The sequence below is a fragment of the Pristiophorus japonicus genome, unplaced genomic scaffold, assembly GCF_044704955.1.
Source record: "Pristiophorus japonicus isolate sPriJap1 unplaced genomic scaffold, sPriJap1.hap1 HAP1_SCAFFOLD_942, whole genome shotgun sequence".
NCBI lineage: Eukaryota > Metazoa > Chordata > Chondrichthyes > Pristiophoridae > Pristiophorus > Pristiophorus japonicus.
This window is the reverse complement of record NW_027254871.1, coordinates 26,361-50,541: the sequence shown is the minus strand read 5'-3', so window position 1 is coordinate 50,541 and position 24,181 is coordinate 26,361. Positions and strand designations below refer to the sequence as shown.

At 56.4% G+C, this 24,181-nt stretch overlaps 1 protein-coding gene across 3 annotated transcripts in view; it reads right to left on the bottom strand.

Moving 5' to 3' along the window:
- Window positions 1-9,348: 9,348 nt before the first annotated feature.
- The window catches only part of LOC139258358 (forkhead box protein P2-like), a 25,463-nt gene continuing 10,630 nt past the window's right edge, over window positions 9,349-24,181 (bottom strand). For 2 of the 3 annotated variants that reach the window (XM_070874720.1, XM_070874723.1), the window contains exons 6-11: window positions 21,618-21,701; window positions 19,961-20,120; window positions 17,927-18,003; window positions 16,592-16,693; window positions 11,998-12,119; window positions 9,349-9,439 (exon numbers count right to left, since the gene is read on the bottom strand). In XM_070874720.1, the coding sequence (XP_070730821.1) occupies window positions 9,409-9,439; window positions 11,998-12,119; window positions 16,592-16,693; window positions 17,927-18,003; window positions 19,961-20,120; window positions 21,618-21,701 (576 nt within the window). In that variant the 3' untranslated portion in view covers window positions 9,349-9,408. The remainder of the gene's footprint in view (window positions 9,440-11,997; window positions 12,120-16,591; window positions 16,694-17,926; window positions 18,004-19,960; window positions 20,121-21,617; window positions 21,702-24,181) is intronic. The other variant, XM_070874722.1, reaches the window with a different exon arrangement.

Here is a 24,181-nt window from a genome sequence, read left to right as displayed (position 1 = left end):
CAGATGTGGGCGCCTAAACAGGAGCCAAGATACCTGTCTTGTTAGCGAAAGGGCCTGGCAAGGGGTTAATCCCGTGGGCTGACTTTGCAGAAAAGCCTTGCCCGTAAACATTGTTGTTGAAAGCGAGCTCAAGTTAAGGAGGCAAGTTGGGATTTGTCAGTCACATAAAGGGAGTTTGTGTGCAAACCCATCACACAGGCAAGACACAACCTGCTCCCTTCAAACCCTCGGGACAAATGTGAAGTTATCCACTTTGGTCGGAAAAATAGAAAAGAAGAGTATTTTTTAATGCTAAGAGATTGTCAAATGTCGATGTTCAGAGGGGCCTGGGTGTCCTTGTACATATCAGTAAAAAGTTAACACGCAGGTACAGCAAGCAACTAAAGCAAATGGTCTGTTGGCCTTCATTGCGAGAGGGTTTGAGTACAGGAGCAAGGAGGTCTTACTCCAGTTATACAGGGCCCTGGTGAGACCACACCTGGAGTATTGTGCACAGTTTGGGTCTCCTTACCTAAGGAAGGATATACTTGCCATAGAGGGAGTGCAGCGAAGGTTCACCAGACTGATTCCTGGGAGGGCAGGACTGTCGTATGAGGAGAGATTGGGTCGACTGGGCCTGTATTCACTGGAGTTTAGAAGAATGAGAGGGGGTCTCATTGAAACATTCTGAGGGGGATTGACAGGGTAGATGCAGGGAGGGTGTTTCCCCCCCCCCGGGGCTGGGGAGTCTAGAACCAGGGGTCACACAGTCTCAGGATAAGGGGTCGGCCATTTAGGACTGTACACAGACTCCCCGATACACAGTACTGTACACAGACACCCTGATACACTGTACTGTACACAGCCCCCCAATACACAGTACTGTACACAGACTCCCCGATACACGGTACTGTACACAGACACTCTGATACACTGTACTGTACACAGCCCCCCGATACACTGTACTATACACAGACTCCCCGATACACTGTACTGTACACAGACCCCCCGATACACTGTACTATACACAGACTCCCCGATACACTGTACTGTACACAGACCCCCCGATACACGGTACTGTACACAGACACCCTGATATACTGTACTGTACACAGACACCCGATACACTGAACTGTACACAGACCCCCGATACACTGTACTATACACAGGCACCCCAATACACTGTACTATACACAGACTCCCCGATACACTGTACTATACACAGACTCCCCGATACACTGTACTGTACACAGACCACCGATACACTGTACTGTACACAGGCACCCCGATACACTGTACTGTACACAGACTCCCCGATACACTGTACTATACACAGACTCCCCAATACACTGTACTGTACACAGGCACCCCAATACACTGTACTATACACAGACTCCCCGATACACTGTACTGTACACAGACCACCGATACACTGTACTGTACACAGACACCCCGATACACTGTACTGTACACAGACTTCCTGATACACTGTACTGTACACAGATCCAATACTGTACTGTACACAAACCATTCGATACACTGTACTGCACACAGACTCCCTGATACACTGTACTGTACACAGACCCCGATACACTGTACAGTACACAGACTCCCTGATACACTGTAATGTACACAGACCCCCGATACACTGTACTGTACACAACCCCGATACACTGTACTGTACACAGACCCCAATACACTACTGTGCACAGACTCCCTGATACACTGTACTGTACACAGACCCAATACTGTACTGTACACAAACCATTCGATACACTGTACTGCACACAGACTCCCTGATACACTGTACTGTACACAGACCCCAATACACTGTACTGTACACAGACCCGATATTGTACTGTACACAAACCATTCGGTACACAGACTCCCTGATACACTGTACTGTACACAGACCCCGATACACTGTACTGTACCCAGACTCCCTGATACACTGTAATGTACACAGACCCCCGATACACTGTACTGTACACAACCCCCGATACACTGTACTGTACACAGACCCCAATACACTGTACTGTACACAGACTCCCTGATACACTGTAATGTACACAGACCCCCGATACACTGTACTGTACACAACCCCGATACACTGTACTGTACACAGACCCCAATACACTGTACTGTACACAGACTCCCTGATACACTGTACTGTACACAGACCCAATACTGTACTGTACACAAACCATTCGATACACTGTACTGCACACAGACTCCCTGATACACTGTACTGTACACAGACCCCAATACACTGTACTGTACACAGACCCGATACTGTAGTGTACACAAACCATTCGATACACTGCACTGTACACAGACTCCCTGATACACTGTACTGTACACAGACCCCGATACACTGTACTGTACCCAGACTCCCTGATACACTGTAATGTACACAGACCCCGATACACTGTACTGTACACAACCCCGATACACTGTACTGTACACAGACCCCAATACACTGTACTGTACACAGACTCCCGATACACTGTACTGTACACAGACCCTGATACACTGTACTGTATATAGACCCAATACTGTACTGTACACAGACCTTCGATACACTGTACTGTACACAGACCCCGATACACTACTGTACACAGACCCCGATACACTGTACTGTACACAGACCCCCAATACACTGCACTGTACACAGACACAATACACTACTGTACACAGTTCAGATACACTGTACTGTACACAGACCCGATACACTGTACTGTACACAGTTCAGATACACTGTACTGTACACAGTTCAGATACACTGTACTGTACACTGTCCCATGATACACTGCACTGTACACAGACTCGATACACTGCACTGTACACAGACTCCTGATACACTGTACTGTACACAAACCCCGATACACTGTACTGTGCACAGACACCTCACACTCTACTGTACACAGACCCCTCGATACACTGTACTGTACACAGACCCCAAGATAATGTGATGTACACAGATGCCCCGATACACTGTACTGTACACAGACCCGATACACTGTACTGTACACAGATCCTGATACACTGTACAGTACACAGACCTCAGATACACTCTACTGTACACAGACCCCCGATACACTGTACTATGCAAAGAACCCGATACACTGTACACAATCCCAATACACTGTATGGTACACATATCCCACAATACACTGTACTGTACACAGACCTAATACACTGTACAGCACGTAGACCCCCGATACACAGTACTGTACACAGACCCCCCACATACTATACTGTACACAGATCACCAGTACACTGTACTGTACACAGACCCCGATACACTGTACTGTACACAGACCCCCGATACAATGTACTGTACACAGACCCACCGATACACTGTACTGTACACAGACCCCGAGACAATGTACTGCACACAGACCCCCAATGCACTGTACTGTACACAGAACCCGATGCACTGTACTGTACACAGACACCCCGATACACTGTACTGTACACAGACCCCCCCGATACACTGTGCCGTACACAGACCGCTTGATACACTGTACTGTACACAGACCCTCGATACACTGTACTGTACACAGGCCCGATACACTGTACTGTACACAGACCCCCCCGACACACTGTACTGTACACAGACCCCCGATGCACTGTACTGTACTCAGACCCCGAGACAATGTACTGTACACCGACTCCCGATATACTGTACTGTACGCAGACCCGATACATTTTCTGTACACAGACCCCCGATACACTGTACTGTACACAGACCTCCGATACACTGTAGTGTATACAGACCCAATACACTGCACACAGACCCCCGATATACTGTACTGTATACAGACCCAATACACTGTACTGTACACATACCCCCAATACACCACGATACACAGACACCCAATACACTGCACTGTACACAGACACAATACACTGTACTGTACACAGTTCAGATACACTGAACTGTACACAGACCCCAATACACTGTACTATACACAGACTCCCGATACACTGTACTGTACACAGACCCGATACACTGTCCTGTGCACAGACCTCCGATACACTGTACTGTACACAGACCCAATACACTGTACTGTACACAGACCTGATACACTGTCCTGTGCACAGACCTCCGATACACTGTACTGTACACAGACCCGATACACTGTACTGTACACAGACACCCGATCCACTGTACTGTACAGACCCAATTCATTGTACTATAAGCATACCCCCAATACACTGTACTGTACACAGACTCGATACACTGTACTGTACACAGACCCCTGATACACTGTACTGTACACAAACCCCGATACACTGTACTGTGCACAGACACCTCACACTCTACTGTACACAGACCCCTCGATACTGTACTGTACACAGACCCCAATACACTGTATTGTACACAGACCTCCGATGCACTGTACTGTACACAGACCCGCCGATAGACTGTTCTATTCACAGAACCCCGATGCACTACACTGTGCACAGTCCCGCGAGACACTGTACTGTACACAGACACAGTACACTGTACTGTACACCGTTCAGATACACTGTACTGTACACAGACCCGATACACTGTACTGTACACAGTTCAGATACACTGTACTGTACATAGATCCCCAATGCACTGTACTGCACACAGACCCGATGCTGTACTGTACACAGACCCCCGATACACTGTACTGTACACAGACCCGGTACACTGTACTGTACACAGACCCCGATATACTGTGCTGTACACAGACCCCCCAATACACGGTACTGTATACAGACCCCGGTACACTGTACTGTACACAGACCCGATACACTATACTGTACACAGACCCCCGATATACTGTACTGTGCACAGGCCTGATATACGGGACTGTACACACCCCCCGAAACACTGTACTGCATACAGCTCCCCCAATACAAGGTACTGTACACAGACCCCCCGATACAAGGTACAGTACACAGTTCCCCCAATACACTGTACTGTAAACAGTCCCCCCAATACACTGCACTGTATACAGACCCCCGATACACTGTACTGTATACAGACCCGATACTGTACTGTACACAAACCCTTCGATACACTGTACTGTACACAGACTCCCTGATACACTGTACTGTACACAGACCCCGATACACTGTACTGTACACAGACTCCCTGATACACTGTACTGTACACAGACCCCAATACACTGTATTGTACACAGACCTCCGATGCACTGTACTGTACACAGACCCGCCGATAGATTGTTCTGTACACAGAACCCCGATGGACTTACTGTGCACAGTCCCGCGAGACACTGTACTGTACACAGACACAGTACACTGTACTGTACACCATTCAGATACACTGTACTGTACACAGACCCGATACACTGTACTGTACACAGTTCAGATACACTGTACTGTACACAGACCCCCAATGCACTGAACTGCACACAGACCCGATGCTGTACTGTACACAGACCCCTGATACACTGTACTGTACACAGACCCCGATACACTGTGCTGTACACAGACCCCCCGATACACTGTACTGTACACAGACCCCAAGATAATGTGATATACACAGACCCCCGATACACTGTACTATGCAAATAACCCGATACACTGTACACAATCCCGATACACTACGGTACACATATCCAACGATACACTGTACTGTACACAGACCCCCGATACACCGTACTATGCAAAAAACCTGATACACTGTACACAATCCTGATACACTGTACGGTACACATATCCCACAATACACTGTACTGTACACAGACCTAATACACTGTACAGCATGTAGATCCCCGATACACTGTATTGTACACAGGCACAATACACTGTACTATACACAGACCCCCGCTACACTGTACTGTACACAGATCTGACACAATGTACTGTATGCAGACCCGATACACTGTACTGTACATAGAACCCCCGATACACTGAACTGTACACAGACCCGCTACACTGTTCACAGACCTGATACAGTGTACTGTACACAGACCCCCGATACACTGTACTATGCAAAGAACCCGATACACTGTACTGTACACAGACCCCCGATGCAATGCACTGTACACAGAACCCCTGATACACTGTATTGTACACAGACCCCGATACAATGTACTATACACAGATCCCCGATGCACTGTACTGTACACAGACCCCCAATATACTGTACTGTACACAGACTCACTGATACACTGTACTGTACACAGACCTCCGATACAATGTACTGTACACAGACCCTCGATACACTGTACTGTACACAGACCCCCGATACACTGTACTGCACACAGACCCCGATACACTGTACTGTCACAGATCCCCGATACACTGTACTGTACACAGACCTGATACACGGGACTGTACACAGACCGCGATACACTGTATTGTACACAACCTCCAGATACACTGTACTGGACACAGACCCCGTTACACTGTACTGTACACAGACCCACGATACACGGTACTGTATACAGACCCCCGGTACACTGTATTGTACACAGACCCGATACACTGTACTGTACACAGACCCCCGATATACTGTACTGTGCACAGGCCTGATATACGGGACTGTACACACACCCCCGATACACTGTACTGCATACAGATCCCCCAATACAAGGTACTGAACACAGATCCCCCCGATACAAGGTACAGTACACAGTTCCCCCAATACACTGCACTGTATACAGACCCCCAGATACACTGTACAGTACACAGACCCGATACACTGTACTGTACATAGGCCCCGATACACTGTACTGTACACAGACCCCCGCCCCGATACACTGTACTGTACACAGACCCGATACACTGTACTGTACATAGATCCCCGGTACATGGTACTGTACACAGATCCCCGATATACTGTACTGTACACAGACCCCGATACACTGTACTGTACACAGACCCCCGCCCCGATACACTGTACTGTACACAGACCCGATATACTGGACTGTACATAGACCGCCGATACATTGCTCTGTACACAGACCACCGATACACTGTACTGTACACAGACCCCGATATGGTACTGTACACAGACCCCCAATACACTGTACTTTACACAGGCCCTATACACTCTACAGTACACAGACCCCCGATACACTGTACTGTACACAGACCCGATGTACGGTACTGTACACAGATCTCTGATACACTGTACTGTACCTAGACCTGATACACTGTCCTGTACACAGACCCTGATACACTGCACTGTCCACATACCCCCGATACACTGTACTGTACAGAGACCCAATACATTGTACTGTACACAGATCCGATACACTGTACTGTACACAGTCCCTCTGATGCACTGTACTGTACACAGGCCCCAAATACACTGTACTGTACACAGATCCCCAATACACGGTATTGTACAGAGACCCCGATACACTGTACTGTACACAGGCCCAATACACTGTTCTGTACACACACACCCCGATACACTGTATTGTACAGTCCCCCGATACACTATACTGTACACCCCCCGATACACTGTAGTGTACACAGACCCCCGATACACTGTATTGTACACAGACCCGATACACTGCACTGTACACGGACTCCGATACACTGTACTGTACACAGACCCCCGATACACTCTATTTTACACAGACCCTCAATACACTGTACTGTACACAGACCCCCCAATACACTGTACTGTTCTCTGTCATTCTGATCTGGAGCAGTTTTAAGCAATGTTGGGAATCGGAATGTGATTGTACATTGATTAAGGGCGAGGCTATCTGCACTGGAAAATGTCCCGATTGGCTCGCCATGATCATGTGACCTGATTGCTGATTGGTCCCCTGGGATGGTGAGCCACACCCAGCAGTTTCTCTGGGATGTGGAATTGGAACTGCCCAGCCCAATTCTGAGTGACTTTGCAAAGTGTCATTCGAGCCATTATGACTCCAGACAGGGGAGAGCTCCCACTCCAACAGCTCTCCCTCCGCCCCCCCCTCTCCCCGCCCCCCCAGTCTCTCTCTCTCTCCCTGTCTCTCCCCCCCCGTCTCTCTCTCTCTTCCCCCCCCAGTCTCTCTCTCTTCCCCCCCCCAGTCTCTCTCTCTCTCTACCCCCCCCAGTCTCTCTCTCTCTTCCCCCCCTCCAGTCTCTCTCTCTCTCTCCCCCCCAGTCTCTCTCTCTCTCTACCCCCCAGTCTCTCTCTCTCTCTACCCCCCCCCCAGTCTCTCTCTCGCTTCCCCCCAGTCTCTCTCTCTCTCTCTCTACCCCCCCCCCCAGTCTCTCTCTCTCTTCCCCCCCCAGTCTCTCTCTCTTCCCCCCCCCAGTCTCTCTCTCTCTCCCCCCCAGTCTCTCTCTCTCTCTCTCTACCCCCCCCCAGTCTCTCTCTCTCTTTCCCCCCCCCAGTCTCTCTCTCTCTCTCCCCCCCAGTCTCTCTCTCTCCCCCCAGTCTCTCTCTCTCTCTCTCCCCCCCCCAAGTCTCTCTCTCTCCCCCACCCGCCCCCAGTTTCTCTCTCTACCCCCCACAGTCTCTCTCTCTCCCCCCCTGCCAGTCTCTCTCTCTCTGCCCCCCACCCCCCCGTCTCTCCCCACCCCCATTCTGACCCCACCCCCCAAAACCAGTCTCTCCCCGCTCCTCCCCCCAGTCACTCTCTCTCTACCCCCCCCCCCAGTCTCTCTCTCTCCCCCACCCTAGTCTCTCTCTCTCTCTCTCTACCACCCCCTCCAGTCTCTCTCTCTCCCCCCCCCCCCAAGTCTCTCTCTCTCCCCCCCCCCCAGTCTCTCTCTTTCCCCCCCGCAGTCTCTCTCTCTCGACCACCCCCTCCAGTCTCTCTCTCTCCCCCACCCGCCCCCAGTTTCTCTCTCTCCCCCCCAGTCTCTCTCTCTACCCCACCCCCAGTCTCTACCCCCCACAGTCTCTCTCTCTACCCCCCACAGTCTCTCTCTCTCCCCCCGCCAGTCTCTCTCTCTCTGCCCCCCCCCCCCTGTCTCCTCCCCACCCCCCCACCCCAAAACCAGTCTCTCCCCGCTCCTCCCCCCAGTCTCTCTCCCGGTAACTCCGACGTGTTCTCTCCCACCGACTGCCGTGAAAATGTGGCAAAAATTGCAAATCCAGCCAGAGCTCCCCGCGGGCCTCCTGGTCTGTCGCACTGCTCATGCTCCAAAAGGGGGCGGAGCCTAGTGCTGCGCATGCGCGGCAGGATACACGAAAAGCTAGTGCAAATAGTCACTGTGATCGATCAACAGATAACAGGGTCGTCGCAGAATACAGATCCTTTATTTATACAGTTCGGGATCACGGACGACTGATTTTGTCCAGTCAGGATTAATTTCCTCCTCTTGAACACAATGTTGACCAGGAACCAGTTCAATTAGTTTGACACGATGGGTTATTGTCAGATCCCCCCCCCCCTCCACTCTTGTCGTCACATCCAGCTGGATTAGTGCACTTTGGGCCTGGGTGGTCACCTCGGGCCGCTCGGGGCTTTAGGGCAGGTTCCATCTCGTCTCTGGCTCTCTGTGTGACAGAATCAAAAAGCGGTGATGACCTCGAACCCATCCACAGCATCATAACATCAGAAACAGGAGCAGGAGTCGGCCATTCGGCCCCTCGAGCCTGCTCCGCCATTTAATACGACCATGGCTGATCCGATCATGGACTCAGCTCCACTTCCCTGCCCGCCCCCTTATCCCCTTATCGGTTAAGAAACTGTCTATCTCTGTCTTAAATATATTCAATGTCCCGGCTTCCACAGCTCTCTGAGGCAGCGAATTCCACAGATTTACAACCCTCTGAGAGAAGGAATTCCTCCTCATCTCAGTTTTAAATGGGCGGCCCCTTATTCTAAGACCATGCCCCCTAGTTCTAGTCTCCCCCATCAGTGGGAACATCCTCTCTGCATCCACCTTGTCGAGCCCCCTCATAATCTTATACGTTTCGATAAGATCACCTCTCATTCTTCTGAATTCCAATGAGTAGAGGCCCAAGTTCCTCAACCTTTCCTCATAAGTCAACCCCCTCATCCCCGGAATCAACCGAGTGAACCTTCTCGGAACTGCCTCCAAAGCAAGTGTCTCCTTTCGTAAATATGGAAACCAAAACTGCACGCAGTACTCCAGGTGTGGCCTCACCAATACCCTGTGTAACTGGAGCAAGACTGCCCTGTTTGAACTGCCTGACCTGCTGAGATTTCCAGTATTTTCTGTTTTTAACCCAATATTACTTAAAGATCACCCATCACCCCCTGTGCTCGCTGATTGAGATTGGCTCCTGGTGAAACAATGCCTCGATTTCAAAATTCGCATCCTAGTTTACAAATCACTCCTCGGCCTTCGCCCCCTCCCTATCTCTGTAACCTCCTCCAGCCCCTACACCTACCCTATCTCTGTAATAACCTCCAGTCCCTAAAGCCCTCCCTATCTCTGTAACCTCCTCCAGCCCTTCATCCCTCCCTATCTCTGTAACCTCCTCCAGCCCCTACACCCCTCCCTATCTCTGTAATCTCCTCCAGCCCCTACACCCCTCCCTATCTCTGTGATCTCTTCCAGCCCCTACACTCCCCCCTATCTCTGTAACCTCCTCCTGCCCTTACACCCCTCCCTATCTCTGTAACCTCCTCCAGCCCCTATACCTTTCCCTATCTCTGTAACCGCCTCCAGCCCCTACACCTACCTTATCTCTGTAACCTCCTCCAGCCCCTACACCCCTCCCTATCTGTAACCTCTTCCAGCCCCTAGACCCCTCCCTATCTCTGTAACCTCCTCCAGCCCCTACATCCCTCCCTATCTCTGTAACCTCCTCAAGCCCCTACACCCCTCTCTATCTCTGTAACCTCTTCCAGCCCCTACACCCCTCCCTATCTCTGTAACCTCCTCCAGCCCCTACACTCCTCCCTATCTCTGTAACCTCCTCCTGCTCTTACACCCCTCCCTATCTCTGTAATAACCTCCAGTCCCTAAAGCCCTCCCTATCTCTGTAACCTCCTCCAGCCCCTACACCCCTCCCTGTCTCTGTAACCTCCTCCAACCCTTCATCCCTCCCTATCTCTGTAACCTCCTCAAGCCCCTACACCCCTCCCTATCTCTGTAATCTCCTCCAGCCCCTACACCCCTCCCTTTCTCTGTGATCTCTTCCAGCCCCTACACTCCTCCCTATCTCTGTAACCTCCTCCTGCCCTTACACCCTTCCCTATCTCTGTAACCTCCTCCAGCCCCTATACCTTTCCCTATCGCTGTAACCTCCTCCAGCCCCTACACCTACCCTATCTCTGTAACCTCCTCCAGCCCCTACACCCCTCCCTATCTGTAACCTCTTCCAGCCCCTAGACCCCTCCCTATCTCTGTAACCTCCTCCAGCCCCTACATCCCTCCCTATCTCTGTAACCTCCTCAAGCCCCTACACCCCTCCCTATCTCTGTAACCTCCTCCAGCCCCTACACCTGTCCCTATCTCTGTAATCTCCTCCAGCCCCTACACCCCTCCCTATCTCTGTAACCTCCTCCAGCCCCTACACTCCTCCCTATCTCTGTAACCTCCTCCTGCCCTTACACCCCTCCCTATCTCTGTAATAACCTCCAGTCCCTAAAGCCCTCCCTATCTCTGTAACCCCCTCCAGCCCCTATACCCCTCCTATCTCTGTAACCCTCTCCAGCCCCACAACCCTCCGAGATGTCTGCGCTCCTCTAATTCTGCCCTCCTGACCATCCCCTGATTATAATCGCTCCACCATCGGTGGCCGTGCCTTCTGTTGCCCGGGCCCCAAGCTCTGGAGCTCCCTCCCTAAAACCTCTCCGCCTCCCTCTCTCTCCTCCTTCAAGACGCTCCTTAAAACCGACCTCTGACCCAGCCTTTGGTCGCCTGCGCTAATTTCTACTTCTGCGGCTCGGGGTCAAATGTATCTGTTTGTCTGTAACACCGCTGTGAGGCGCCTTGGGGACGTTTCACTGTGTTAAAGGCGATATATAAACACCAGTTGTTGGTATGGTTTGCTGAGGGGCACACTGTTCCCGGATGCTCACTTTCCCGCCCCGGCAATGCCGAAAATCCCGCCCAATATTGCGTGCAGCGATCTGATACCTGCCGATTTTCTGTCCGCGGCGCCGTTGGAACTCGAGCTCGTCCACCGTCCAGACGGCACCCTTGATGTTCTCCACCCGCACGAAGCACTTGTGCAAACTCAGGTTGTGGCGCACAGCATTCTGCGGAGGACACAAGAGCAGAGTGAGCAGGTTAGGCGCGAACATATCGCTCCCTCCGGTGGGCCACTGCTCCGCCCGGTGGACTGGGGTGGTAAGTGCAACTACTGATTGGCGACGAGGTCCAACAGTGCGCCAGTGCAGCCTTCGGCTGCCTGAGGAAAAGAGTGTTTGAAGACCAGGCCCTCAAATCTGCCACCCAGCTCATGGTCTACAGGGCTGTAGTGATACCCGCCCTCCTGTCTGGCTCAGAGACATGGACCATGTACAGTAGGTACCTCACCCCCAGCTCATGGCCTACAGGGCTGTAGTGATACCCGCCCTCCTGTCTGGCTCAGAGACATGGACCATGTACAGTAGACACCTCCAGTCGCTGGAGAAATACCACCAACGCTGTCTCCGCGAGATCCCGCAAATCCCCCGGGAGGACAGACGCACCAACGTTAGCGTCCTCGACCAGGCCCAACATCCCCAGCATCGAAGCACTGACCACACTCGAGGGACTGCCCATGACAATGATGATGATGTTGATTGAGGGCTAAATCTTGGCCAGGACACCGAGACAGAAGTCCTGCCCGTTACTCTTCCCCAAACCACTGCCCTGGGACCCTCTGCGTTCCTCCCCCACCGCCCCCCGAGAGGCAGACTGGCGCCCCAGTCCAGCAGCTCATCCGAAAGACGGCACAACCCCCTCTCCCCTCCCCCCACTCCCCACCGACCCCCCCCACAAATGCCGGGTACCACATTTTGCGCTCAAATCCCAGGAATGGGAGCCGGAACCACAAACTGCAGACCCAGAGCCGACTACGATCACAACAGAGCCACGGGCTGGAGAGGGGGGAGAGGGGCAGAGAGAGAGAGATTGGGGGCTCAGGAGAGGCGAGAGTAGGTCTGGAGACCTGCTCTGCTGCATGGACCCAGTGCGCCCACATATCGCACAGTGTGGGCTGGGCCCGTGCTGCCCCCTGGGCCCTCGCCTCTCCTGGGCCCAAAACCCTCATTTGCCACACCTCCGCCCCCGATCTCTCGCCGCTCCTCCGCCCCGATCTCTCGCCGCTCCTCCGCCCCATCTCTCGCCGCTCCTCCGCCCCGATCTCTCGCCGCTCCTCCGCCCCCGATCTCTCGCCGCTCCTCCGCCCCCGATCTCTCGCCGCTCCTCCGCCCCGATCTCTCGCCGCTCCTCCGCCCCGATCTCTCGCCGCTCCTCCGCCCCGATCTCTCGCCGCTCCTCCGCCCCGATCCCTCGCCGCTCCTCCGCCCCGATCCCTCGCCGCTCCTCCGCCCCGATCTCTCGTCGCTCCTCCGCCCCGATCTCTCGCCGCTCCTCCGCCCCGATCTCTCGCCGCTCCTCCGCCCCCGATCTCTCGCCGCTCCTCCGCCCCCGATCTCTCGCCGCTCCTCCACCCCCCGATCCCTCGCCGCTCCTCCGCCCCGATCTCTCGCCACTCCTCCACCCCCCGATCCCTCGCCGCTCCTCCGCCCCGAACTCTCGCCGCTCCTCCGCCCCGATCTCTCGCCGCTCCTCCGCCCCGATCTCTCGCCGCTCCTCCGCCCCGATCTCTCGCCCCTCCTCCGCCCCGATCTCTCGCCGCTCCTCCGCCCCGATCTCTCGCCGCTCCTCCGCCCCGATCTCTCGCCGCTCCTCCGCCCCCGATCTCTCGCCGCTCCTCCGCCCCGATCTCTCGCCGCTCCTCCGCCCCGATCTCTCGCCTCTCCTCCGCCCCGATCCCTCGCCGCTCCTCCGCCCCGATCTCTCGCCGCTCCTCCGCCCCGATCTCTCGCCGCTCCTCCGCCCCGATCCCTCGCCGCTCCTCCGCCCCGATCCCTCGCCGCTCCTCCGCCCCCGATCTCTCGATACTCCTCCGCCCCGATCTCTCGCCGCTCCTCCGCCCCGATCCCTCGCCGCTCCTCCGCCCCGATCTCTCGCCGCTCCTCCGCCCCGATCCCTCGCCGCTCCTCCGCCCCGATCTCTCGCCGCCCCGATCTCTCGCCGCTCCTCCGCCCCGATCTCTCGCCGCTCCTCCGCCCCGATCTCTAGCCGCTCCTCCGCCCCCGATCTCTCGCCGCTCCTCCGCCCCGATCTCTCGCCGCTCCTCCGCCCCGATCTCTAGCCGCTCCTCCGCCCCGATCACTCGTCGCTCCTCCGCCCCCGATCTCTAGCCGCTCCTCCGCCCCGATCTCTCGCCGCACCTCCGCCCCGATCTCTCGCCGCTCCTCCGCCCCCGATCTCTCGATACTCCTCCGCCCCGATCTCTCGCCGCACCTCCGCCCCGATCTCTCGCCGCACCTCCGCCCCGATCTCTCGCCGCTCCTCCGCCCCGATCTCTCTCCGCTCCTCCGCCCCGATCTCTCGATACTCCTCCGCCCCGATCTCTCTCCGCCCCGATCTCTCGCCGCCCCTCCGCCCCGATCTCTCGCCGCTCCTCCGCCCCGATCTCTCGATACTCCTCCGCCCCGATCTCTCGCCGCTCCTCCGCCCCGATCTCTCGCCGCTCCTCCGCCCCGATCTCTCGCCACTCCTCCGCCCCGATCTCTCGATACTCCTCCGCCCCGATCTCTCGCCGCTCCTCCGCCCCCGATCTCTCGATACTCCTCCGCCCCCGATCTCTCGCCGCTCCTCCGCCCCGATCTCTCGCCGCTCCTCCGCCATGATCTCTCGCCGCTCCTCCGCCCCGATCTCTCGCCGCTCCTCCGCCCCCCGATCTCTCTCCGCTCCTCCGCCCCGATCTCTCGCCGCTCCTCCGCCCCGATCTCTCGCCGCTCCTCCGCCCCGATCCCTCTCCGCTCCTCCGCCCCGATCTCTCGCCGCTCCTCCGCCCCGATCTCTCGCCGCTCCTCCGCCCCGATCCCTCTCCGCTCCTCCGCCCCCGATCTCTCGCCGCTCCTCCGCCCCCGATCTCTCGCCGCTCCTCCGCCATGATCTCTCGCCGCTCCTCCGCCCCGATCTCTCGCCGCTCCTCCGCCCCGATCTCTCGCCGCTCCTCCGCCCCGATCCCTCGCCGCTCCTCCGCCCCGATCTCTCTCCGCTCCTCCGCCCCGATCTCTCGCCGCTCCTCCGCCCCGATCTCTCGCCGCTCCTCCGCCCCCGATCTCTCTCCGCTCCTCCGCCCCGATCTCTCGCCGCTCCTCCGCCCCGATCTCTCGCCGCTCCTCCGCCCCGATCCCTCGCCGCTCCTCCGCCCCGATCTCTCGCCGCTCCTCCGCCCCGATCTCTCTCCGCTCCTCCGCCCCCGGTCTCTCGCCGCTCCTCCGCCCCGATCTCTCGCCGCTCCTCCGTCCCGATCTCTCGCCGCTCCTCCGCCCCGATCTCTCGCCGCTCCTCCGTCCCGATCTCTCGCCGCTCCTCCGCCCCGATCTCTCGCCGCTCCTCCGCCCCGATCTCTCGCCGCTCCTCCGCCCCCGATCCCTCGCCGCTCCTCCGCCCCGATCTCTCTCCGCTCCTCCGCCCCGATCTCTCGCCGCTCCTCCGCCCCGATCTCTCGCCGCTCCTCCGCCCCGATCTCTCGCCGCTCCTCCGCCCCGATCTCTCGCCGCTCCTCCGCCTCGATCCCTCGCCGCTCCTCCGCCCCCCGATCTCTCGCCGCTCCTCCGCCCCGATCTCTCGCCGCTCCTCCGCCCCGATCCCTCTCCGCTCCTCCGCCCCGATCTCTCGCCGCTCCTCCGCCCCGATCTCTCGCCGCTCCTCCGCCCCGATCTCTCGCCGCTCCTCCGCCCCGATCTCTCGCCGCTCCTCCGCCCCGATCGCTCGCCGCTCCTCCGCCCCGATCTCTCGCCGCTCCTCCGCCCCGATCTCTCTCCGCTCCTCCGCCCCGATCTCTCGCCGCTCCTCCGCCCCGATCTCTCGCCGCTCCTCCGACCCCGATCTCTCGCCGCTCCTCCGCCCCGATCTCTCGCCGCTCCTCCGCCCCCGATCTCTCTCCGCCCCGATCTCTCGCCGCTCCTCCGCCCCCGATCTCTCGCCGCTCCTCCGCCCCGATCTCTCTCCGCTCCTCCGCCCCGATCCCTCGCCGCTCCTCCGCCCCCGATCTCTCGCTGCTCATCTGCCGGGACCTTCTCTGGAGAGGGGGAGAGGGGCAGAGAGAGATGAGCGATGTGATTGGGCGCCCAGGAGAGGCATGAGTTTGGGGCCCAGGGACCAGGGGGCAGCACGGGCCCAGCCCACACTGTGTGCGATATGTGCGCGCACTGGGTCCGTGCAGCAGAGCAGGTCTCCAGTCGTCCTGGTTGACCCTTGCCCCTGGACCCAGACCTCGCTCTGTCAAGCCCCGTGTGGTGGCTGGTGTGCAACGGTCACCCCACGTTAAAACAATCCACCCACAGGCATCTCCCGCCCTTCGGGATGTAGTTCAGGATCCAGAATATTAGCTCCTTCATCGGAACACCTGTTCGAGAGACGGCCTTTGAGACAAAGGTTTAACAGCGGCACACGCAGACTACGAACAGCAACAGGAGAATAGCAAGAGGCAAGCCCTGACCTTCCAAGTGGCTGTGTGGTAGCGGAAAAAGGCAAACGAGCGAGTGAACCAGTGATAAATTTCATTCAGTGTCAGCTGCCTGTCGGCCGTCTCCAGGATAGCCTGTGAGAGAGACAGAGGGATCAGCCCAAAGGTAACGCATCTTACTCGATGCAACATTCATCAAACAAACAAGGCCAGCCCCAGCACAATAGGTCTTAACCTGAACCAGCAGTGAGGGGTGTGGTGTATATCAGTGTGTTACAGTGAGGGGTGTGGGGTATATCAGTGTTACAGTGAGGGGTGTGGGGTATATCAGTGTTACAGTGAGGGGTGTGGGGTATATCAGTGTTACAGTGAGTGGGGTGGGGTATATCAGTGTTACAGTGAGGGGTGTGGGGTATATCAGTGTTACAGTGAGTGGGGTGGGGTATATCAGTGTTACAGTGAGGGGTGTGGGTTATATCAGTGTTACAGTGAGGGGTGTGGGGTATATCAGTGTTACAGGAAGGGGTGTGGGGTATATCAGTGTTACAGTGAGGGGTGTGAAGTATATCAGTGTTACAGTGAGGGGAGTGGGATATATCAGTGTTACAGTGAGGGGTATGTGGTATATCAGTGTTACAGTGAGGGGTGTGGGGTATATCAGTGTTACAGTGAGGGGTGTGGGGTATATCAGTGTTACAGTGAGGGGTGTGTGGTATATCAGTGTTACAGTGAGGGGAGTGGGGTATATCAGTGTTACTGTGAGAGGTGTGTGGTATATCAGTGTTACAGTGAGGGGAGTGTGGTATATCAGTGTTACAGTGAGGGGTGTGGGGTATATCAGTGTGTTACAGTGAGGGGTGTGGGGTATATCAGTGTTACAGTGAGGGGTGTGGGGTATATCAGTGTTACAGTGAGGGGTGTGGGGTATATCAGTGTTACAGTGAGGGGTGTGGTGTATATCAGTGTTACAGTGAGGGGTGTGGGGTATATCAGTGTTACAGTGAGGGGTGTGGGGTATATCAGTGTTACAGTGAGGGGTGTGGGGTATATCAGTGTTACAGTGAGGGGTGTGGTGTATATCAGTGTTACAGTGAGGGGTGTGGGGTATATCAGTGTGTTACAGTGAGGGGTGTGTGGTATATCAGTGTTACAGTGAGGGGTGTGGTGTATATCAGTGTTACAGTGAGGGGTGTGAGGTATATCAGTGTTACAGTGAGGGGTGTGGGATATATCAGTGTGTTATAGTGAGGGGTGTGGGGTATATCAGTGTTACAGTGAGGTGTGTGGGGTATACCAGTGTTACAGTGATTATTTTTTGGAACAGACCTGAGGGAGTTCTGGTGAGATTAACACGTCTGAAATACTCACCCATCTGATCAATGCAGCGTAGGTTAAGGGAGGACGGACATTGAAAATTTTATAATATTCCAAACTAGGGTTGATATCTAAACAGGAAAGAATGAAGTCAAATAAGGTAGGAAATACATTGGATTAAAAAGAAATGATCCGTTATCAAGTGAAGCCCTTTATACAGACCCCATGACAGTGAATCCCATTTATCTCTGCCCCCTCCAGACTTGACTATTCTAACGCACTCCTGGCCGGCCTCCCACATTCTACCCGACGTAAACTCGAGGTGATCCAAAACTCGGCTGCCCCCGTGTCCTAACTCGCACCGAGTCCCGCTCACCCATCACCCCCTGTGCTCGCTGGCCTACATTGGCTTCCGGTTAAGCAACGCCTCGATTTCAAAATTCTTATCCTCATTTACAAATCCCTCCAGCCCCTACACCCCTCCGTATCTCTGTAACCTCCTCCAGCCCCCACACCCCTCCCTATCTCTGTAACCCCCTCCAGCCCCTACACCCCTCCCAATCTCTGTAACGTCCTCCAGCCCCTACACACCTCCCTATCTCTGTAACCCCCTCCAGCCCCTACACCCCTCCCTATCTCGGTAACCCCCTCCAGCCCCACAACCCCCCGAGATGTCTGCATCCCTCTAATTCTGCCCTCCTGACCATCACTGATTATAATCGCTCCACCATCGGTGGCCGTGCCTTCTGTTGCCTGGGCCCCAAGCTCTGGAACTCCCTCCCTAAACCTCTCCACCTCTCTCTCCTCCTTTAAGACGCTCCTTAAAACCGACCTCTGACCCAGCTTTTGGTCACCTGCGCTAATTTCTATTTAATGCGGCTCGGTGTTAAATTTACCTGTTTCATCTTATAACTCTGCTGTGAAGCCCCTTGGGACATAAGAACGTCAGAAATAGGAGCAGGAGTCGGCCATTCGGCCCCTCGAGCCTGCTCCGCCATTTAATACGATCATGGCTGATCTGATCATGGACTCAGCTCCACTTCCCTGCCCGCCCCCTTATCCCCTTATCGGTTAAGAAACTGTATTTCTGTCTTAAATATATTCAATGTCCTGGCTTCCACAGCTCTCTGAGGCAGCGAATTCCACAGATTTACAACCCTCTGAGAGAAGAAATTCCTCCTCATCTCAGTTTTAAATGGGCGGCCCCTTATTCTAAGACCATGCCCCCTAGTTCTAGTCTCCCCCATCAGTGGAAACATCCTCTCTGCATCCACCTTGTCAAGCCCCCTCATAATCTTATACGTTTCGATAAGATCACCTCTCATTCTTCTGAACTCCAATGAGTAGAGGCCCAACCTCCTCAACCTTTCCTCATAAGTCAACCCCCTCATCCCCGGAATCAACCGAGTGAACCTTCTCTGAACTGCCTCCAAAGCAAGTGTCTCCTTCCGTAAATATGGAAACCCAAACTGCACGCAGTACTCCAGGTGTGGCCTCACCAATACCCTGTATAACTGGAGCAAGACTTCCCTGCTTTTATACTCCATCCCCTTTGCAATAAAGGTCAAGATACCATTGGCCTTCCTGATCACTTGCTGTACCTGCATACTAACCTTTTCTGTTTCATGCACCAGCACCCCCAGGTCCTGCTGTACTGCAACACTTTGCAATCTTTCTCCATTTAAATAATAACTTGCTCTTTGATTTTTTTCTGCCAAAGTGCATGACCTCACACTTTCCCACATTATACTCCATCTGACAAATTTTTGCTCACTCACTTAGCCTGTCTCTGTCCTTTTGCGGGTTTTGTGTGTCCTCCTCACACATTGCTTTTCCTCCCATCTTTGTATCGTCAGCAAACTTGTCTACGTTACACTCGGTCCCTTCTTCCGAGTCGTTAATATAGATTGTAAATAGTTGGGGCCCCAGCACTGATCCCTGCGGCTCCCCACTAGTTACTGATCGCCAACCCGAGAATGAACCAGTTATCCCGACTCATCTGGGAGCCCGTTCTCACCAGCCTCCCCCCTCCCCCCGCAATATCGCGCACGCTCCCCAGAGAGTCCATGGTGGTCAGAGCGATGTTACCTGAGAAGCCAGCGCTATGTTTCTCCCAGAGGCGTTGGCGAGATAGGGACAGAGGCTCCCTGCTGTCCCTCCCGGATGAGTCACCGAACCTGACCAAGTCCGAGAATATCGGCGTGCTGCACGATACAGGCACGGCCTTCGCTACGCTCTCCAACCCCTTCTTCGGGAGAGAGGGAACAGAGAGGGTGACAGTGAGCGGTGCGTATCAGACAAACTTCGCAAACATTTCGGCAACTTTCTCCCGCGTTTAATTACTCGGAAATAAACGCAAGACTTCTCCCGCAGGGCCCGCGAATCTGTGGAATTCTCTGCCCCACAGCGCTGTGGGGGCTGGGTCGTTGAATATATTTAAGGCGGAGATAGACAGATTCTTGAGCGATAAGGGAGTCGAGGGTTACGGGGAGCGGGCGGGGAAGTGGAGCCGAGCCCAAGATCAGATCAGCCGTGATCTTATTGAATGGAGGAGCAGGCTCGAGGGGCTGGATTTGAGGGTCCCAGAGTCCTTACCAAACAGCTGAGGGCACTTGATTTACAGTGTGGTTTAATATAGTTGTCGAGCTGTTGAGTTGGGAGTGGTTTAGCCAATCACGTGATGTTCACAAGACTCAATAAAACCCTGGCCAATTGGGTTTGCGGGGGGATGAGGTATGCAGTGGTCAAACGGAGGGAAGGAAGGGAGGGATGGAAGAAAGGGAGGGAGGGAGGGAAGGAAGGAGGGGAGGGAAGTTGACAGACCGAGGGTTGGGGGGAAGGAGGGAGGGAGCGATGGAGGGAAGGAGAGGAGGGAGGGAAGGAGGGAGGGAAGGAGGGAAGGAGAGGAGGGAGGGAAAGAAGGGGAGGGAGGGAAAGAAGGGGAGGGAGGGAAGGAGGGGAGGAGGGAGGGAGGGAAAGAAGGAGAGGGAGAGGAGGAGGGGAGGAGGGAGGGAGGGGAGAAGGGAGGGAGGGAGGGAAGGAGGAAGGGAGCGATGGAGGGAAGTGGAGAGAGGGAAGAAGGGAAGGAAGGAGGGGAGGAGGGAGAGAGGGAAGGAAGGAGGGGAGGGAAGGCAGAGAGAGGGAGGGATAGAGGGAAGGAGGGAGGGAGCGATGGAGGGAAGGGGAGAGATAGAAGAAGAGAAGGAAGGAGGGGAGGAGGGAGGGAGGGAGGGAAGGAAGGAGGGGAGGGAAGGCAGAGAGAGGGAGGGATAGAGGGAAGGAGGGAGGGAGCGATGGAGGGAAGGAGGGGAGAGAGGGAAGAAGGGGAGGGAGGGAAGGAAGGAGGGGAGGGAAGGGGAGGGAGGGAGGGATAGAGGGAAGGAGGGAGAGGGTGATGAAGGGAAGGAGGGGCGAGAGGGAAGAAGGTGAGGGAGGAAAGGAAGGAGGGGAGGGAAGGGGAGGGAGGGATAGAGGGAGCGATGGGTGGAAGGAGAAGAGGGAGGGAAGGAGGGTATAATGTATGCACATGCGAGGATGCTCACAGCTTTGAGTGGGGAGTGGCTTAGCCCGTTACAAGACTCAATAAAACCCCGACCAGTTGTGTTCGGGGGATGAACCGGTAATGTGTCGTGTGATCGTTAAACCTTTGGCAATGTGTTGCTGTGAATTCTTCCGCAAAGACCCCAGGAAGCGAATACGTTGCCCTATAATGTTGGTTTTCACCCGCCCTCCAAACCCTACTCACCGAGGTCCGCAGTGGCTGCTGTTCGGAAACTTTCACCGTCAGCTGCGTCTGCATAGCCACCAGACGATCCTTCTCCAACTCCAGCTGTACAGGACCAGAAACACACGACCCACAACTTAGTGTGGGAGCTATGGCCTTGCCCACGGCAATCGGCCCATCCAGCATGTGGGAGGGTTAGTCCTGCCAATCGGCAATATCGCTATCTCCAAACCCCACCCCCCGACCCCCCCGACAATCCCGCTATCTCCCAAACCCCCCTACCCCCGACAATCCCGCTATCTCCCAAACCCCCCCTCCCCCCGACAATCCCGCTATCTCCAAAACCCCACCCCCCCGACCCCCCCGACAATCCCGCTATCTCCCAAACCCCCCCTCCCCCTGACAATCCCGCTATCTCCCAAACCCCCCTACCCCCGACAATCCCGCTATCTCCCAAACCCCCCTCCCCCCGACAATCCCGCTATCTCCCAAACCCCCCCTCCCCCTGACAATCCCGCTATCTCCCAAACCCCCCTACCCCCGACAATCCCGCTATCTCCCAAACCCCTCCCCCCGACAATCCCGCTATCTCCCAAACCCCCCTACCCCCGACAATCCCGCTATCTCCCAAACCCGCCCTCCCCCCACAATCCCGCTATCTCCCCAACCCCCCCTCCCCCCGACAATCCCGCTATCTCCCAAACCCCCCCTCCCCCGACAATCCCGCTATCTCCCAACCCCCCCCCCCGCCTCCCCCCGACAATCCCGCTATCTCCCAACCCCCCCCCCGCCTCCCCCCGACAATCCCGCTATCTCCCCAACCCCCCCTCCCCCGACAATCCCGCTATCTCCCAAACCCCCCTACCCCCGACAATCCCGCTATCTCCCAAACCCCCCCTCCCCCCGACAATCCCGCTATCTCCCCAACCCCCCCTCCCCCCGACAATCCCGCTATCTCCCAAACCCCCCCTCCCCCGACAATCCCGCTATCTCCCAAACCCCCCCTCCCCCCGACAATCCCGCTATCTCCCAACCCCCCCCGCCTCCCCCCGACAATCCCGCTATCTCCCAACCCCCCCCCCCCGCCTCCCCCCGACAATCCCGCTATCTCCCAAACCCCCCACCCCCCCGACAATCCCGCTATCTCCCAAACCCCCCTCCCCCCGACAATCCCGCTATCTCCCAAACCACCCCTCCCCCGACAATCCCGCTATCTCCCAAACCCCCCCTCCCCCCGACAATCCCGCTATCTCCCAAACCCCCCCTCCCCCGACAATCCCGCTATCTCCCAAACCCGCCCTCCCCCGACAATCCCGCTATCTCCCAAACCCCACCCCCCCGACAATCCCGCTATCTCCCAAACCACCCCTCCCCCGACAATCCCGCTATCTCCCAAACCCCCCCTCCCCCCGACAATCCCGCTATCTCCCAAACCACCCCTCCCCCGACAATCCCGCTATCTCCCAAACCCCCCCTCCCCCCGACAATCCCGCTATCTCCCAAACCCGCCCTCCCCCCGACAATCCCGCTATCTCCCCAACCCCCCCTCCCCCCGACAATCCCGCTATCTCCCAAACCCCCCCTCCCCCCGACAATCCCGCTATCTCCCCAACCCCCCCCCCCTCCCCTGGCCCGGTCACCAGCAGCGCAGAGCGCCCCCTGCTGTTCTGTGGGTGGGCACGATGGCCATGTGCTGCACAGCAAGATCCAACAAAACAATACCGAAATGGGCGGCAAGCTAAGCCCCCCCCCCCCAGTGAGGCACACCCACACTGCCCGTCCAGGGCCCCTCCAGGGCCACTGGGTTCAAATACCTGCGGGTCCTCACTCCAGCCCTGGCTCAGCAAACTCCCCGCTGGCTTCCTGTCCCTCTGTCCACTGCCATCCCCCTCCATCCCCTCCCTCCACTCCTCCCCCTCCCCTCCCCTCCCCTCCCCTCACCTTCCTCCGCTCCCCTCCCCTTCCCTCCCCTCCCCTCCCCTCCCCTCCTCTCCCCTCCCTCCCCTCCCTCGCCTCCCCTTGCCTCTCCTTCCTCCACTCCCCTCCCCCTCCCCTCCCCTCGCTCCTCCCCTACCCTCCCTCCACTCCTATCCCCTCCCCTCCCTCCACTCCTATCCCCTCCCCTCCCCTCCCTGCCCTCCCCTCCCCTCCCTCCCCTTGCCTCCCCTCCCCTCCCCTTCCTCCGCTCCCCTCCTCTTCCCTCCCCTCCACTCCCCTCCTCCTCCCCTTCCCTCACCTCGCTCCTCCCCTACCCTCCCTCCACTCCCATCCCCTCCCCTCCCCTCCCCTCCCTCCCCTTGCCTCCCCTCCCTTCCTCCGCTCCTCTCCCCTTCCCTCCACTCCCCTCCCCCTCCCCTCCCCTCCCCTCGCTCCTCCCCTACCCTCCCTCCACTCCTATCCCCTCCCCTTCCCTCCCTCTACTCCTTTCCCCTCCCCTCCCTCCACTTCTCTCCCCTCCCCCTCCCCCCTCCCCTCCCTTCCCTCCACTCCTCTCCCCTCCCTCCATCCCCTTCCCTCCCCTCCCTACCCCTTCCCTGACCCTCATTTCACTCCCCTCCCTCCCTGCCCGTCCCTCCTCTCCCCAC